Source organism: Gallus gallus, chromosome 1, assembly GCF_016699485.2.
Source record: "Gallus gallus isolate bGalGal1 chromosome 1, bGalGal1.mat.broiler.GRCg7b, whole genome shotgun sequence".
NCBI lineage: Eukaryota > Metazoa > Chordata > Aves > Galliformes > Phasianidae > Gallus > Gallus gallus.
In genome coordinates, this window is record NC_052532.1 from 149606193 (window position 1) to 149625996 (window position 19804).

Genomic DNA, 19804 nt, shown 5'->3' on the forward strand with positions numbered 1-19804 from the left:
GATCTCACCCAAGATGATTTGCTCCATAACTTTCCCTGGTACCGAGGTCAGGCTGACAGGCCTGTAGTTCCCCATATCCTTCTTACAGCCCTTCTTGTAGATGGGAGTCACATCGGCAAGCCTTCAGTCCTCTGGGACCTCTCCAGATAACTAGGAACACTGAGAGATGATGGAGAGCGGCTCAGCAATCACCCCTGCTAACTCCCTCAGCGCCCTAGGATGGAGCCTGTCCCTCAGCACCTTCAGATGGAGCCCATCCATCCAGTCTATCTCTATTGTCCAGTTTTATCTCTTTGATACTAGTGCTAGTTACTGGCTGCCAGCTAGACTTTGGGACACTGATCACCACCCTCTGTTCTTAGCTATTCGTCCAGTTTTCAATCTACCCATCTGTCCATCCAGCCTACATTTAGTGTACTCTCAGAAGTAACAAGATTTATAGCCTTGAAAAATACTTCAGAACTAAAACCATGTAAGATCATTTACATATTTTGAGTTAAATGTGTTGCTAAGTGTATTTAAGTTATTTTCAAGAACCTAAAAATCCAACAATGTCTCATATTAAATGTTTGTTTATTCATTTATTTATTTACTTTAAAGTCTGTAATTCAAAAGCCATTACCACAGAAGGCATATGGTGTTGCATATAAAATGAAAAAAAAAAAAAAAAAAAAAAAAAAAAGCTTTTAAAACAGGAATTTATGATTTCCATATTTCCCACACTACATGAAATAAAATTATTAGGTGTGTAGTGTATATTTTTAATGTATGAATAATAGCAAAATGAAGGAAAATAATAAACTACTACCATGAAGTGAAAAAAGATCTGAAGATAGAAATACTGGTGTCTAATATGAAACATTTTCATGAGGAAGAACAAAATCTTCAAACAAGAACTGGTATCAGACTTTTTTTTTTTTTTTTTAATAAAAACAACAGGAGTAGTCAGATGTGACAAAAGAGAGCATATCAAGTTGTTCAAAATTTTATCAATCTGGGATTTGAAAAGTCTTCCAGGATGAAGAACACAAGGAATCTGTGGACAGCCTGTTCTACTGCTTGATTGTCCTCATAGTGAAAACAGTTTTCTTCACCTTGTTCTTAGAAACCCTTCTCTCTGTCTTTTTCTTTCATAAAAATACATACAGTTATCATTAAATCTGTAGATATTGATTTTTCAGTAATTAAATCAGTTTTCATGGGCTATTGCTGTTACTGTGCCACTCTATGAACTTCTTTCTTCTAATAAATGTCAGCACAATTCGTAAGAAATAGATCTTCACAGACAATGCAACTTGATTGTAGGAGCTGAAAGTAGGTACTTTCAGGGAAATAAATAAGATGTTAGGAGTTAATTTAGCTCTTAATATCAATTTCAACTTTGATATCCAAAAAACTAGATGTCAGTGTGAGATTTCCCTATGGAGTTATTCAATTCATAGTATTATAGAATCATAGAATATCCGGAGGTTAAAGGCACCCACAGGGATCATCAAGTCCAACTTCTAGCTTCACATAGGAATACCAAAAACTTAAATTGTATACTACTAATGAGATAATTACTTGAAAATATGCAAGCTGTGCCATTTTTGATATTATGAAGCATCCTGTCTAGTTTCTAAATTAGTATACAAAGGTAACTTTACTGGGATTCAGTTTGCAAAGACCAAAATCATTATATAATCACTAGCAAGTCCCAACAATGCTTTGAAAAGATAAAGTATATTAAAGTTTAACATTTCAAATTTTGAGAGGCATATTTAGTTTTTCCAAAGATAATACTCAGATAACCTGAGTAAATTTAAAAATTTGAACTTGATTACATGCAAGCACCATTTGTTTCATTTACATTATTCTTCTGAATGTTTATTTTTGAGTAGACTCCATATTGATAAACTTTGCTCTGGATGACAATGCTGCTTACTCTCCGATGTTGTGAAGGAGTTCCAAGTCCTGAGTTATCCTACAAGCCTTAGTTTCTTCAACCAGACTCATCTGAAAATATATATTTTGCATGTAGACCCAGGAGATTTAATTGGTGAAATCTTTGCTCTTGCTTGCATTGCGGACAGTTAAGGCTTCAGCTCATCTCATGGGGCATCTGTGCCCTTGATGTTCCTTCTCACTTGAACAGATTCCCCCAACAGAGGGTAATTAAGTGAAAAGATTTTAAAAGTTGCAAAAAGCAAGAAAGGGGCCCTTTTCAAAAGTAAAAATGGACTCTTCATTAAAATAAAATAATAATAATTAAAAAATAAAAATAGATCTTGAGGCATACAAGCAGCAGACAGACTGTGTGGGAGTTAGCTGTCACCAAGGAAATTTTTTCAGTCATAAGCACATAAGCATATCACCCCATCTCAAATAACCTTAGGCTTCTGAAACACCAGACTAAGGATAAAAAAATATGACTCATATCCTTTGATGAACTCTTACGTTCTGTTCAGCAACAACTGAATGTAAAAGGCATATCCTAGAACACATCAAGAACCTGTATATACAGGACTGTATTCTCTATACTAGCCACTATGCTGACTTTGAAATCTTAGTACAGTACAGTTTAGATGTAATTTTAATGATCCTCTTGATATCCAATTTACACTCTAAAAATTCATAGATATCTAGTGTCTTGTTCCACACCTGATACTTCAGGTAGAAATCGCAATAGTTCAGTGCCTGTTAAGGGACTAGCATTTAGACAACTTATTTACAGGTAGAAGGAGGCAGGTAGTTATTTTGTACTGTTAGGAAACTAGCCCTCTCCTTATGTCTAGGTAATGTGAATCCCTTTATGTAGCATGTTGAGTATGCCGAGCACACCACTAGTAACATGCTAACAGAGTTGACTTCTTAGTCTTATGTAACAGTTCCACAAAACAGATGATACAAAAGAAGCGCAGTGTATTTCTCAGAGATGAACAGATGGGAAGTGGGAAGATTGGTGGAATGTGATTCAGTTCTCAACAATGATATATTGGATATTCTTGTATTCCTTAACTTTATTTTGATCTATGAGGCCAAAAGCTCAGGAAGCCTGAATCTTTCCGTACATCCTATTATAAACATAAGAAATAAATATGGCAAAACTGGGACAACACTTAGAAGAAAAAAAAGCATGTTAAGATTTTGTTTATATGTCAAAGTGTACTACAGCTGTATCTAATACATCAAATTAATAATTAATCACCATTTTATCAATATACATATATATAGGCCACTATGTCATATTCTTGATACAGTAAGTTTCATGGCTGCAAATTAAAGCCATTATTATTAATTCTTAACTATATTTTAACTGATGGCCCTGGTTGGTTTGTTGTTGTTGTTTGATTGTTTATTTGTTTTTGTTTTGCTGTTCTTTGTTTTACTGCTGAAGCCAAGAAAATTAAAGGTTTGTGTTTCAAACAGGACCACATACAACTATGTTTTTCACAATACCTGGATTTTCCTCATTTTATAAATAAAATATCCAGGACAAAATCTGCTCTGATTGTATTCTTCACATTGAACTACAGCTGTGGAATCATATCTTGATCAGCAGTAGTCAAAATTCTGTTGCACCCTGCACCTGAGCCTATAGTACCTGTTACACTTTGACCTGACATCTGATGATGTACGTAAGCTCTGTACAAAATGTATGTATGTATCTCTGTCTATGTTTATGCCATAGAACCAAAATTCTTCTCCACCCAGTATACACATTACACCTAGCAAATAAATCTTCTAATTTATGTCTCTGAGTTATACTTTCGTGATGACCTCACACTAAATTCCCATGACACAAAGTATGTATCAAATGGCACTCAGTTCTTCTCTTTCAGACGATCACATTAAATTTCTATTACCTATTAAACTGTCTTATTGTAACTGTTTTAAGTAAAGATAAAAAATAAAAATAAAATAATAAATAAATAAATAAATAAAGCTGAGTTTCTCTCATATAACCTGGTATCCAGTTACCATCACAGAAGATCTCTCTGCAGTCTGGTGGGGTACTTGCTGACCCCATACATCTGATTTGAAGATGCATACAAAGGAAATTTGCAGGCAGTGAAAGTAGGGATATGAGGCCTGGGAAGTACAGGGACACCACTCAGAAGCATAGACTTTGGATCAGGAAAGCCAGGGCGCAAGTGGAACTGAACTCCTCAAGGATGTGATGAATAATACAAAGGCATTCTACAGATACTTTAGCCAGAAAAGGAACATTAAAGAGAGTGTTCTCCCTCTGATAAGCAAAATGACAGTAGCTGTGACAAGAGATACAGAGAAAGCTGAAGTACTCAAAATTTTTTTGCCTCAGTCTCCACTGGCAATCACTTTTATCACATCTCTCAAGTCTCCAAAGTCCCAAAGTCTCCAAAGTCTCCAAGTCTCTCAAGGCAGAGACTGGTGGAATGCAGTGTCTCCCACCATGAAAGGTGATCAGGTTTGAGATCACCTGATGACCATGAATAGGTCTATGTGTATTGATGAAATGCATCCTAGAATCCTGAGGGAACTGGGTGATGTCTTGGTTATATATTTTTTCTTTAAATAAATTCTATCACATTTGTATGACATAAGGTATTTTATTGAACTTACAGATATTTTCAAAAATATGACTTATATGTACAGCATACCCATTCTGAATGTTATATCACAGCTACCATTAAGACACGTAGAATGTTTCAGTGATTTTCTAATGGGAAAACATTTTCTCTTCTTGATCTCTTTTAAATTCCACTGGCATTTCTTTGCCTTGGGTGCAACCTGTCAAAAGAAATTGCTCAACACACTTTTTAATAGCAGTAACAGTATGCCTAATGTGATTTAATTAGCACGATCTAGTAGACTCAGCCAGTGACTGCTTCAGGAAACTTGTCATTGAATTTTAGCTTGCAACCTGAAAGATAATGTGGAAATTATTCAGGAAGCCTAATTAGATTTTTTTTTTTTTTAATTTTGTTTTGTTCTGTTCTGAATGTTTAAGGATTTTCTATCTTTTGTTTTTCCTTACCTCACAGATTTTGAAAAAAGAAACCAAGGTATAAAACAAAAGAGAGCAGCTGATTCCCAGGAAAAGATAGCAATGAGTGAAAATATTTTATCATACTAAAATTTTAGTTGGTGATTATATATTTTACACAGCCTCTTAAAACTTGTTTGTATTTGGTTGGATGTTAGGAAACACTTCTTTACAAAAAGGGTGGTTAAACACGGGAATAGGATCCCCAGGGAGGTGGTTGAGTCACCATCCCTGAATGTGTTTAAGAGCCGTTTGGACATGGTGCTTGGAGATATGATTTAGCAGAGGGTTGTTAGAGTTAGGGTACTATGGTTAGGCTGCGGTTGGACTTGATGATCTTTGAGGTCCTTTCCAACCTGAGTAATTCTATGATTCTGTGATTCTATGATTCTATTGAACAGAGCAAAACTTAAATATTTGCCAATACTGTCTGCTTTAGTAGCTCACTCATCTACTTTTCCTTTACTTACAGAGTATCATTACTAAATATGTGCACTAAGTCTCCATAAACCTTCTTTCCATAAACCCCTATAGGTTAAGTGTGATGAGATCTCAAACCTATGTCACCAAATGTAAGTGATAAAATATAAATCTCTTTCACTTTTTAATAGCATAGAGAGAATTACAAACAGCAACAACAAAAATGGAAATCAAGTGTCATACATGTCATTTTTCTAAACAACTGATATCTGGAGGAGTGGGAAAATGAAAATGTGCATCTATTTTTTAATTGCAAAAATAAAGAACAAGCTAATGTCTATTGCCATTTGTATCTCAGGGATTCTGTTCAGAAACAGAAAGGCCATTTCAGAAGCTGCTAGAGTTCTCTTAGAAGTTATTACTATGGAAGCACCTTCTCTCTTGTGAGTCTTTAAGTGCTAAATATGAGATCAAAATGGGATGTTAATGTAATAGTAATGAATTTACAATAATACATGCTTTGATATGCTTATCAGAATAGAGAAATAATTTATAAGTATTAGAAATAGAGCCAAACTGTAGTTTATTGATTAAGACCCATATTACTAATCAGATTTAACGATTTGTGAGACTGATTTCTGCATATTCTTTTCATGCTATGGTCTGTGGTATGAGAACTTCACAAAATATTCTTTAAAGGATTCTGAACTCAGAATCCCACATGCTACTTCTGTGACAGGTTACAAATCCATGGTAATTCTAAGCATTATCAACACGTTACTTTTTTATCCTATTGCAATATATTGACTCTCAAACAACCATTTTTAAAAATAAATAAATAAATAAATAAAAGAAAAAGAAGAAAAGAAGGTTGGGATCATGTTTTTGGTTTTCTGTTTATTTGTTTTTTTTTAAAACATTATTTACAGATGTTGGACTGCCCACTCCTTTAAGTGGGAGGACTATAACTGGGGAAGCAGCGACATTCCATCTGTGGTCAATAAAATTGTAAAGGTTCCATTTGTATCAGTTGAATGTTCATAAACCCATGGATCCTGACAACACTGAACCCAGAGTGCTGAAGGAGTTAGCTAGCAAGTCTTATAGCTAGAACCCGCTCAACAATTTACCAGAGGCCTTGGGAATTTGGGAATGTCCCTGCTGACTAGAAGCTAACCATTGTTTAACCCATCTACAGCGGGATAAAAGTCCTGGGAAACTGCAAACCCACTAACCTAACTTCAGTGCATGGAAAAGTTTGAAGAAGATTATCTGGGGTACCATTCACGGAATTTTAGAATCATAGAATGGTTTGGTTTGGAAGGGACCTTAAGGATCATCTAAATCTAAATTCCTGCAGTCACCTTCCATTAGACCATTGTTCAAATCCCCAGATTGGCCATGAGCACTTCTAGTGTTGGGGCAGTCTACAGCTTCTCTGGGCAACTTGTTCCAGTGGCTCTCCATCTCTGAATAAAGAATTTCTTCCTAACATTGAACCTAAATATTCTTTTAGTTTTAAGTGATTACTCCTTTCCCTATGAAAATGTTCGGCTCTCTTGCAGGCCGCCTGTAGGTACTAGAAGGCTGCTGTAATCTCTCTCCTGAGCTTTCTCTTCTATAGGCTGAACAATCACTACTCTCTCAGCCTCCTTTCATAGGAGAGGTGCTCCTGCCCTCTGATTATTCTCCTGGCCCTTCTTTGGGCTTGCTCCAACAGGTTGATATATTTCTTTTGTTGGGGACTGTCTCGCTCCAATTTATAGGAGGGAGAGGAGGTTCTTTGAAATATGTATGCCCGGCGTGAGATTAAGAAACAGCGGTTCAAATGTTGGTCCGACCAGTTTATTATAAATGTTAATAAGGGAGATGGGGAAAGGGGAGGACGGACGCTATTAAGGATTGGGGTGATGGGGAAGGGAAGGCGAGCGATAGAAAAGATAGAAAGAGGCAAGAATTGCGTAAAGCGGGGATAGTCACCACCAGGATCCGGCAGCAGTCCCGTTGCACGACGTTCCGACGGTCCGAGGCCAAAGGGCAGGAGCAGCGAGGCCGGTCTGGGGCAGCGAGAGGATGCAGGTCAGGGAGGAAGTAGCAGGTCTCAGGTAGCAGGCCCAGGGAAGTCCGTCAGCAAACGGTCCGTAGAGGAGGATCGGAAGGCAGGAAGCTCGTGTCGTGGTGAGAGATCAGTCTCCACGTAGAGATCCGTCTACCCGTTGCGGTGAGAGATCAGTTGGCAGAGAACCCCTCAAGTCTGTCGTGGTGAGAGATAAGCCTCTACCGTTGCCGTGGTTGTGGTGAAGGATCAGCTTCCACCGTTGTGGTTATTGGACCCTCTTTTATCCTCCATCTTCTGCTGCCTACGTGACATTCCTGGGTGCTTGAGCAAGAGTCCTGTGCATACCTCCTGAGATGGCCATTTTCCTTGAGATAAGTCCACACAAAAAGACCGCTTCCCGGCCATTAGCAGCAGCTTATCTCTCTCTCGATGCCCCTGGCCTTGTCAGCCAGGACCTGTCCATCAGTGTCCTCAAGACAAAAGATTTCTCTGCCTTTGCCCAGGACTTGCCTGGACTTGTTCCCCAGCAAACTTTGAGTCAATGATATAAAAGAATAGTCTCTTACAGGGACCCCAGGGTTAAATTCTGTAGTCTTATGATAGTGGAGTAAAGGTGAAAATAATCTCCCTCAACTTGCTAGATATTTTTCTTTTAATGCAGCCACAATGATAAGGTTGGCTTTGTGGCTGCAAGAACACGTTACCAGCTCATGGTGTATTTTTCATCAGCTAACACACTCAAGTCCTCAGCTCCTCAGTGTTACTTTCAGGCTAGTCAGTCATTTGAGGACTAATGATATTATCAGACATAGTGAACATGGGTCCATTAAGGGAAATTTGATCTCTTTCTACAGTAAGGTCATCTGCTTAGTGGATGAAGAAGATGCAGTGGAAGATCTCTTCGGGGATTAAAGTAAATATATTTTTAAGGGCAAGTTGTTACATGAAATTGAAAACTGGAATGGAGAAGCAATCATTAATTTAGTACATACAGTATTTGGAAATATGCACTGTTGTGCTTCATTACACAACTAAAGGAAGATGCTAGAGACTAGTACTGATGCCCTTTGACTCTAATGAATGAATGATCTATTAGAAAATTGCACCTACAGGACAGTGAGAGCCAAAAGATTATGTGTCACATATCATGTTCTAGCTGTACTACATCTGCCTCATATTACCACACGGTTGTAACTGAAAACTTAGCTATGATACTCTGATGAGTAACACTGTAAATAATTTCAATGAAATAAAATTAAAATTACCAAAATTTTGCTATCAAACTAGTATTAGATAGAGAAATAAATCACAGAACATACAGTTTGTAAAGTCAATGACTGTCCAAATGAATGAAGACATCCATTCAGTTACATTCTATGCCATCATAGTAAAAAGACAAGCAACCAACCAAGCAACCAACCAACCAACAAAACAAACCTAAAAAATGTTTACAAAGTAAATAACAAAGAAATATTTTGGCATTGATTTCTGATAATGAAATACAATTAGAGTTTTCATTTTTGAGAAAAGGAGAAATGGCATAAGTATTTGGAAATCAAATTGACACTTAGCACTGTTTTCAATTTTCTTTTTATCCATAAAACTAATGTGTATTTTGTTTCTTGTTCATGAACCTCAATTCAAACTTTTCAAATCTTTCAGGAGAATGAGCAAAACAGTAATCTATCAAATAAGTTATTTAAACTAAGCATGTGCAAAAGTCTAGGTTGTCTTAAAGTTTTTAATGCTTTTAGATATTGACTCTGACAGAATTTGCAGGAGTGACAATGCACAGACATGTTTTCTTGATCATCTACAGCATGAATAACAATAACTATTTATCGAAATCTTTTTAAAAATTAAGGAGAAAATTAAGAATTAGAGTATTATGATTCTGTAATTAATGTAGGCATTTTTCAGAGAATAAGTTTCTCTTTAGACATGCTCATTTTCATTATTTACAGAGTAATTCAAACAAATAGCTCAAAACAGGATTATGTTTTATCAGTTTACGTTGACAAATGATAATTCACATTGACAAATGAATAATACAAACAAATTCAGTCAAATGTTCAATAGTAGTTCAGTTTTGCTTTTCCTTTATTTTTTCCCCTCTAAATTTTACTCAAATGCCATAACTGTTAAAATAATTTTAATACTATGTTTCCTTAATTTTACCTTTCAATGAGAAAAATTATACTCAGTTTTAGAATGTAGTTTTGACAACTTGCTTATCTTTCTTATCTGCAAGAGAAGGTGTGAGAACTTCCTTTGGTATGCTGTACTGTAGGCACTTCCTTATTTTTGCACATACACTTGAGGTGAGTACCTTTCAGCACTGCTTTATTGAGTATGACATCTCTCTTGTCTCCATCACTCTGCACCCTTTGATTTTCAGCTTGGTCTACCACTCCCCTGCTTGATTTTTCTTCATTGGCCTCCACTTTGTTCCTCGTTCAAAGTTCTACTTACCAACATGTTGGGAAAAATGTTTTTCTCTACTTGATCAAGCAGATCCTGTATCTTTCTAGCAGTCTTCAATCCTCAAATGCTTTCCTATGATTGTAAAAAAATTCTGTTGTCAACATTAGCTGCACAAACAGTTTTTAACAGTAAAGGCAGGTCTAAGCCTCAAGTCATATACCCTCAACATCCATTTCAAGAAAGCCACTCTTGATCATTATGCTAGTAGCCATGTAACTTGATATGCTTTGTTTCCCTCCCGGTAGCATTGTTGGTGCCCATGCGAAAGAGCAACAGGAGGTCAGAATCAAGTTTCAGCAGCCCGTCCACAATGCCTTTGGCTGTCAAGCATAAAACTGCTTAAACAGCAGGGCAGATAATTCTGTTGATTCAAAAATCAGCAGAAAGAAGAAACTTGGCAAAAGTCATTGCACACATATCCCCAGCCTTCTATGCCAGTCAACACCTCACTGAAGTATTTGGAACTGAGTTTACAATTAGTTGTACATAAGATGAGCTGTGACTACAAAGGGGGAGAATAGATGTTTGACTTAATCTGATTCTATGGAAGAGAAAGAAAAGAGAATTTATGTAATCATTTAATTATGTTTGTTTTTTGTTTTTTTTTTTCTCAGTACCCAAGTCAGCAATAAGAACTTTGTGCAAAGTGGCAATGAATTAAATTCAATGATAATATCCCAAGTCAAGAGTGTTTTGCATACAACAGCATAATGCAGAAATGAATGTTTCACAGAACATTTTGAGGGAGAACCTCTGTGATCTTAGGAATATCCTAATGGAACAAAGCTATGTCTTAAGAAGCTGACCTTAAAAAGTCTTGACTGAAGTAATCCCATATTCCATTAATTCTCTGTGTGTATGCATTATTACTCAAAATCTAATCTTGATAAGGAAAGTTAAGTTTAATCTATGTTATGGAACACAGGTTCTCCTATCAACTTCACAAAGAAGCATGATTTATTTTTTTTCTCTATTGATTTGGCAAACTGCAAGACAGAAACATTTAGTTTCCCATTAGGTAATTAGCTGCTGGAAGAACATGGCAAAGGACCAAAAACAGAAGATACATTTGTTTGCTAAAATAATAATAATAAAAAAGCCATTGGACTTATTAGAATGTAAAAACTTCTAAATTCCTTCACAAGTTCCCTCTTAGGCTGTTTCTCAGATAACTCTTCTTATTTTTTTTCCTATTGTTTTACAGGTCATGAAGAAAATAAAGAAAATAAAGAGTACTTGGAAAATCTAACTCCTCCGTGTGAACGTATATTTCTTTCTTTTTTTCTCATTAATTTTATTTTTATTGAAATAATTTGAGAATTCATGTCATGTGTACCTGTGTATCAATTACAGAAGCTGGATTACAAAATATTAAGGCAAAGTTATTTTCTAAATACCTGAGGATACAAAAATTCTATCCAGTCAAACTATCACAAATGATTTCTCAAAAGGGTTCTAAATATGTATAATCCTTCAGGAAAAAAAGAGCAATGGTATTAACACAATCAAACAATGTGGCAACCTGTCATCTGTTCAGGAATAGTGTGTCTGATGAATAGATTCAAACTCACACACTGCGTAGTCTGATTTTGAGTGGGGGAAAAAAAAAAAACAACAACCAGAAAACTGTGACATATGTCTCAAAAGTCTGTCTGATTTTGGTACTCCAGTCTTACTTATACAGGTTGTCATATCAGTAAGCTCTACTGAACTGAAACTGAATTGCTATGTCATTATAAACAGTAGCACAATCCTTGGTGCCACTTACAGTAAGAAAATTTTAACTTACGGAGATTGTCTGGAATTTTCCATGGAAATATAACTTTAATAAGCAGAAAAAATGTGATATCTGTCAGATTAAAATATAATGCAGTACAAATCAATATAGGTTTTGTGTGTTCGTTTTTTTTTTTTTTTTTTTTTTTTTTTTGCAGTGAAGCTGTGAAGCAGTGTTAGTATCTTCATTATGGCGTATTTCAGGTATTCCATTCTCACAATTCTCTTTTAGGTGAGACTACAACTATTTGTGGAATATAATTTCATATTGTGAAAACTCAGAACGTATGTGGGATATATGGAGTCATACAGGGCAAAAAATCTTTCCAGTACTCAAGGTAATATAGGCAAGCATATCAAAGTACTTCTATATTTTCCATGTACTAGTTTTGTTCAGAGGGTTGTAGTGTGTGCACTCCTCATACTAATGGATAAAAAGAGGACATTCAGGAAAAAAGAGGAGGACAGACAGTCATGAAATACAATACTTTGCTGGAGAATGTAAGAAGCCAGAGAAAAATCCTTTCAAAATTTGTCTGCTCTACTTTCCTCCTAGTAGACATACAAGTATGCAGTATTTACTTTCAGCCAGCTGCAACAGAGAAAGAGCTGGTTAAAAAGCTACAGCTGTAATTCAGTGTGCCTAAAGAGAAAAAATAGATTAATAAAGACAGTTTCCTCTTATCCACCTCTTCTGTTTCTACACAAAACAAACTGAACTGAGCACAGGAGGAAAATATGCCCTTGCTGATGCCCTGCTAGTTTAGGCAAATCTGTACTAAATCTTTGAAAGGAGTTTGGAACTAGTCAACTAATGCCGCAGATCTGTTGATTCACCTGTACATACCTGAAGAATTTCAGTTTGATTAGAAGAATTTATTCATCTAGGAGATTATTGTAGTTGGGAGATGAGTAAATGTTGGTAGCAAAAAGAAATGTTTGCCTTTTTCCAGTTGTTAGGGATCTCTCCCAGTCTCCACTACCATTCAGATATGATAGAGAATGACCTTGCAGGGATATCAGTCAGTTCTCTCAGCACCTTTGGATGAAGTCTGTCAATTCCAATATATAGATTTCTTGGGTCTAGGAAACAGTGCTAAATGCAGTATTGCCTCTTAAAATTAAAATTAGTCTAGAAAAGAACATTAACATTTGTATGAACAAAATAATAAGAATGATAATGACCAAACCTGGAAGTTGATTTATTTCCGTTGTGCATATTTTCCTTAAAGTCAGTAAGGATCACATAATCTTACTCCTTATTCCTGCAGATAAATATTTGTCTGTGGGTTTTTGTTTGTGTGTGTGTTTGTTTGCTTGTTTTGTCTTCTCACTAAGAACTACCTACAGAAACCACATATTTAATTCTCTTCTTTCTGCTAAGGTACTTTGAATTACTAGGGGAAAAGGTACTAGCAGAAACAGAAAAAAAAAGAAGAAGAAAAAAAAAAGATATTTAAATCTCATCTCAGTTTCTCAAAGTATGATTTTTTTCTGTAATGCTTTATTTTCTGTTGAAATAGCTTGTTATGCTTCAACTTTATTCCCTTTCTGTTTGAAATAAATTATAACAAAATTAAAAATCAAAGCATACCTACATAGATGTATTTATTTGTTTTTAATTTAACTTTTTAAGGGCATTATGTGCATCAGTTTAATGAAAAAGATACTAATTAATTGGACAATGTATAAACTATATATTAAATGCTCATGGCAATTTTGCGATTTTTTAAGTAGCACTAGAGAGGGAGACAGTAAAATATCACAAGAAAATGCCAGCAGTGGTAGCTTATGTCCTCTTGTCATAAGAAAATAGACATAAACATAGGAGTCCATAAATTTATTCTACTCATCTGTAAACTTTAAAGAGTTTCAGTGCTTTTCTTTGTGGATTTTATTTTATTTTTTTCCCTCTGAACACCCTATTCTTTAGTCAACAAGCAAATAATTTACATTTGTAAGGTATGTATTGATATTAATCATGCTTCTGACATCTGTGAAAACCTTGATTCATTATGACTGTAAAATCCAAGGAATGTTGCATACCCTAAATTGAACTTATCTAAATAGAGAACATTATATTATCTCTAAATATGTTGAAGGAAGTAGCATGCATTTCTGTAGTACAGATGCAAAAACATAGCTGAATGATCATATAAGGTTCCTGGTTCACAAGCACAAAAATAAGTATTTGATTACTGATCACTAAGAAAGAAAAAAAAAAAAAACAACCTTGAAGCATAGGCATAACAAAAAGAATAATGAACAAGTATCCACCATATGTAAAACAAGTATCCAACATATATAAAGTATTCAATATATAGTAGTACTTGGATATAATGCGGAATTTCATGTTGTGACAAAATAACGAACTGTGCTAGTCAGACTTAAAGTTTATTAGACTATTTTGATTAATTTATAAAAAAATAACAATAAATTCTTGGATATATATGTATATAGTGTCTACTTCCGTTGGGTTTGTTAGGCTATCCTGCTATCCTAACTATGAAGCATGATTGCAATTTAGATGCAACAACATCCCTCCTGCTTCTAAGCTCCCTTCAAGTACTGGAAGGACACAATGCAGTGTCCCCAGAGTTTTCCTTTCTCCTTTCTCCCAGTGGAATAAACCCAGATCCTTCAATCTTTCTTCACGGGAGATGTGCTCCAGCCCTCTAGCTAGTCTCCCCCTCCCCCCACTGAAATTGCAAATTTTCACTCTTTTCAGATATAACAGTCCCCTAAACACATTCAGAAAGACTTAATTCATCCATCTGTCCAATTTCTTCATATTTATCTTTTTCTTTACATAGTTTACACACTTTAACCATTCCTTCCTCTTAAGAGTTCTCTGTAAAGACAGATGAAAATCTTTTCAGTAACAGTTTCATAGGAAAAAATACTAAATAGTTTAGAATGAAAAAATATTTTCAAATGAAATTATTTAAAGGGTAAGAGTAATTCCAGATTTGATTAACTTACTTTAATCTGTAAAACAATATTGTTATCACAAACCAGTTTGAGATTCTACAGCAGGGGATTAAAAAAATCTTTTGAAATTAGGATGGTTTCAGATTTTTCATGTCAAACATTTGATTAATATGTGGATGTTAATTACATGCTTGTTGAAGAGTAAATCTGAAAGGTTTTCCATTTGAAGTTTTCTGGTAGCAGTTGGCTCACTGTTTCCAACTACAAAAAAAATGTTAATTTCAGTGCTACTCTCACTTTTAAAATAACCCTTTGCCTCATCCATACTTCCTTCTATTTTATTTGTGATTTTCTCTTACCACTTGAAAGAACTGTCTTTTGAATATGCACCACAGCACTAAAAGGAACATGTTAAAAGGTTTGTATTTTGGAATAGCATCTTCATTATCTGGAGAAAGTTACTCATTGTTCTATAGCTTGTCTGTTTTGCTATTTTTGCCTGTTCTGCTTGACTGTATTGCTCCATTGTTCTGCAAAAAAGTTAAGATCAAATAAATAGTAGAAATCCTATATGCATGTAATTTATCATATAAAACTATATTTTGTTACTCAAGAACTTGGTGCACTAATAGGAATTCAAATATTGAAGTGGAATAAGTTCCAAGAGGAAGACTGTTCAAGAATATAGAAAGGAATAATAACAAATACTCTGTATACTATTCACATATCTACACATATCTATTCTTAGAATTTTGTTTGATGATCACATTAATCCTGAAAAATTAATTTATTTCTCCAAGAACACACACTTTCTTAACTTCTAACTATATTAATCCATCTACAGAAAATTTATATACATATATTATCTGTGCACAAGATCTTAATGACAAACTACCTATGAGAAGAACTCTGGGTGTCCTTAAATTTTATTTTCCCCTTGAGTTTTAACTTCAGAAAAACAATACTATTCAAAACAGTGATCAGGCAAACTATCAAAACTCTTGTACTCATAACTGTATTTCATATACTTCTTTATTGATTACTTCCTTCTGCCATAATTAGAACACATGCTGATCAATACCTCTGATGAAACTCAATTCTGTTCCTTTCTTTGACAGCTAGAGAACCTCTCATGTCTCTGTTATGTTAAATGCTACCAAGAAGTTCCTTCCTCTCTGACACATTTAATTTGTTGTTTACAGAAGACATATCTATTTTTTCATAATTCTACTTCCTTGTAATAATAAATTGTAACTTTATAAATTAGAGTACATAGATATTCAGAGGCTTTTGAGAACAACTGCTTTCCAGTTTGGGATCCACAAGGAATTTCTAAATCTGCAACTTGATGATGTAATAAGTGCTATTACACCACAAAAGAGGTTACTGCTACTGCTGTCATCATTAGGAGATGAACTGGTGAATAAAAGGAAAAGGGAAAACAAGAACAGTGGGAGAAGGTGCTAACTCCCCGTTTTCCATCATTTTTTACTTACAGCAACACCAACCTCTTAGATGTTGGAGGAACTATTTGACACTTGCTGCTTAGGCAGCTGTCCTCTATTTTCTCTAGAGAGGAAATAAATTAGACTGTAGAGAAAGTTTCCTGAAAAAATGTAATAAATAATTTATGACACTTACAGCTCCATTTACTAGGAAATAATTCATTTCTAGATCAAAGAAACAAATAAACAAGAAAACAAAATCAGGAGGAAGAAAGAGCTTACGTGACATAAACTACTTCAAAAATAAAAACCCACTGAATACAGCATAATGAATTCTTATGAATCACATAATTCTTTGACAGAAGTGGTGACAGATCTCAGTTCTCTGAAGTTCTGATGCTTGCAGACCCCTTTCTTTTGGATGATCTGTGGCTACTATTACACCATTATGAAATATATATAAAAATGAAAAGCACAACATAATGACAGCATATTTCTGACAGAAATAAATATTCACTAAAATTTAGTACACCTTTAGAATCATTGTTAATATTGCCAGGTTTGTCAAGAACTTTCAAAAATATCAAAATGCTCAAAATTAATAAAATTTTATATTAAAAGATATGAAACTGTAATAACTTTTAGTAGGATAAATAACAGAATGAACCCATTGAGACATTGAGGAAATGAGAAATCATACTGCAAAGCATAAGCTATGCTGCCAAAGACAGCATAAAAAGTAAAATAATAGTGTAAAATTCAGCGATGCTAAAGACAGCAGTACTGCAACAGTGTAAATGTGTGAAAAATACATATTACTTAAAAGTAGTTCTAGTTTAACTGTGGTTAGCTAGGTGGAATTCATTGCAAAAACGTATGTGAAACACACATTGGAAAAACAAAAAATAATGACAATGCTGCAGATTCATAAACATTCATTTACTTTCTGTAAGGATGTAAAAGCAGAAAAAGAAAAAAAAAAAAAAAAGACGTGTAGGTTTTGAGAGACTGAAACAATGTACCAATTGAAAAATTAGGATAGAGATCATTTGAAAATAACATTCAGAGTGGCTATGACTCCTTTAAGAAATTGTATTGAAGTAGTAAAAGTGAAAAGCACTTTTCAGTTAATTCAGTTATTTTAGTTATTAATATTATAATAATTAGTTATTAATATTATAATAATAGTAATTAATATAGTTTATTAATTCAGTTAATTCAGTTAATTCAGAATAACTGAAACAGTCATAAACTGAAAGAATTTTTACATTCAGTACAGAATGTCAAATGTTGATATCGAGAGCAGCAAAAAAAGGCAAACTGAAGTGTCTTTATCTCAGGTACGAACAACAGCTGTCATAAAGTAGAAATGAAAGTAACTGTGCACAGAGGATCTGTGAATTGCCAAGATCTGAAATTCCAATTTGACTAGATAGTCAAAAAGTGAAATTATTCCAATTTTCCAAGCCAATTACATGCTGTTTTTTTTATTTTGTGTGCATGGTATGCATAGTACATACTGTGCAATTCAAAAAATTAATTTGAAACCTATTTTTATCAGAATATCTTTTATGATATTTTCAAACTTTCATGGCACCAAACCTGCCAAAGTTCAAAAAGTATTTGAACGCTATCAGACATATAGTTTGATTTTTGGGTGTTTCTATGTGGAGCCAGAAGTTGGACTTACTGATGATGTGTGCCCCTTTCGACTTGGGATATTCTACAATTCTATGATTCTATGAAACATTCTTCTAAGAAAATGTTTTCAATTTACACAAAGGCTGTGTGAAAAAGAAGCCTTCAGCATGAAAATAAGAAATGTAAGATAAGCTTCCTTGTATGTAAAATTTTACAAGATAATAACAACAAATACAACAACAACAAAACAGGGATTTGTTGAACATAGAACTTTATTTCCTAGTAGGATTTCCCAACAATTCAACCCATTTGTTTTGAATTTATCTCCTTTGTCACTCCGTCTTTAACACAGAACACCATTGAAATCTTGAAGGAACAGACTTTCAAAGAAAAGTGAAATCACATCTGTGATAAGGTTTAAAATAAAACAAAGCCATGAAGAATGCATACAGCTCCTACTTTAAACATTCATTCACTTATATCTATGTGTCATTTGCATTCCTGATTTTTCCTGATACCATAATGCACATTTACTCATTGTTGCAACACAGATAAAATTTTAAAACTGTTGTTTATATCTCATTATAGGTCCTATGATCTTGGCTCAAGAATTCCTTTAAGCCCTACATATCAATATCTCTAAAAATAACAGACCTATTTTGAAAAGCTTGATTTGTAATTCTCTATCTCCACTACGAGGAAAAGAATACTGATGAACTTAGAACTCAAGTAAAATTTAAAAAAAAAAAAAAAAAAAAAAAAAAAGTGATATTCACTAAAGAGTTTCTTGATTAGAATGAGTTCAGTAGATGTACCCAAAAGGAGAAGTTAATGCCATATGTCAGTGAGAATGTGTCAAGCTGAATTTCTGGAAAATGACTGAGAAATTTACAATAACTACTGCTATATATGCTTCCTGCCAATGCATCTTACAGACCAAGTGTAATAATAATCATGTTCTGAGTATAGAGTTTTTTATTTGCAACTGACAAAAGTGATTATTCAGCCCACAAGGAGCAAGAAAAGTAATAGGCAGGCTGAGTACAGGCAGATGGAAAGATCAAGTGTAACAAGGGCAGAGGATCCAAGGGCAAGTGTGGATGATGTCTACAAATACAGCATTAGGGTCAGAGGAGAAGAGTCTTCTTGAGATAAACATCTCATTAAGTACCCTAAATGTTAGAGGTAGTCACCAATATGTCTGTGCCTTGTTATTGCTGTTGGTAATGGTGTTAGCTACCTATCAACTGCTGTGACACATGAGGGTCATAAGTAATCATTCTGACCATTGTATAATTCTGGATAAGCCTTAATGGTTTTTGGTATGTTAAATAACCCTTTTTAAGTACCTTGCTGAAAGATTGTCCTTTCTCTCTCTCTCTCTCTCCCTCTCTCTCTCTCTCTCTCTCTCTCTCTCTCTTTCTCTCTCTCTCTAGTTGATATCTTATTACTGGATTTGTCTTGAGAACAATTTTACTTTACTCAACTTTTACTTTACTATAGCTAAGTTACAGAACTATCAGTTAAACTAAAAATGAGTTATAGTAGAATTGTATCCATTTTATGACGTGTGAATTTTATCCTATTAAGACAAATATAAGGACAAGTACAGACTATCATGGGTGGGGAGGAACAACCTCATGCATAGGTACAAGTTAGGGGCTGACCTTCTGGAAAGAAGATCTATTGGGAAGAACCTAAGGATCCTAGGGGACAACAGGTTGGCCATAAGCCAGCAGTGTGCCTTTAGGGCCAATAATGTCAATGATATTCTGGAGTACATTAGGAAGAGTGTGGCCAGAGGTGATCCTCCCTGTCTACTACGCCCTAGTGAGACCACATATGGAATATTATGTCCATTTTGGGGCTCCTCTGTACAGGAAAGATAGAGGTCTTCTCTAGAGAATCCAGCTGAGGGACACAAAGATTATTAGGGGCCTGTAGCCTCACCCTTATAAGGAAAGGTTGAAAGATCTGGGTCTGTTCAGAAGATAAGAGAAAACTGACAGGGGATCTTGTCGATGCTCATAAATATCTAAT

The 19804-nt window shown here is 34.7% G+C and overlaps 1 protein-coding gene across 1 annotated transcript in view; it reads left to right on the forward strand.

The window, feature by feature from the left end:
* LOC121107648 overlaps window positions 1-19804 on the forward strand; it is a 227686-nt gene that overhangs the window by 205342 nt on the left and 2540 nt on the right. Inside the window, exon 2 of the mRNA XM_040653126.2 lies at window positions 11980-12085. Coding sequence (XP_040509060.1) covers window positions 11980-12021 — 42 coding nt within the window. The 3' untranslated portion in view covers window positions 12022-12085. The remainder of the gene's footprint in view (window positions 1-11979; window positions 12086-19804) is intronic.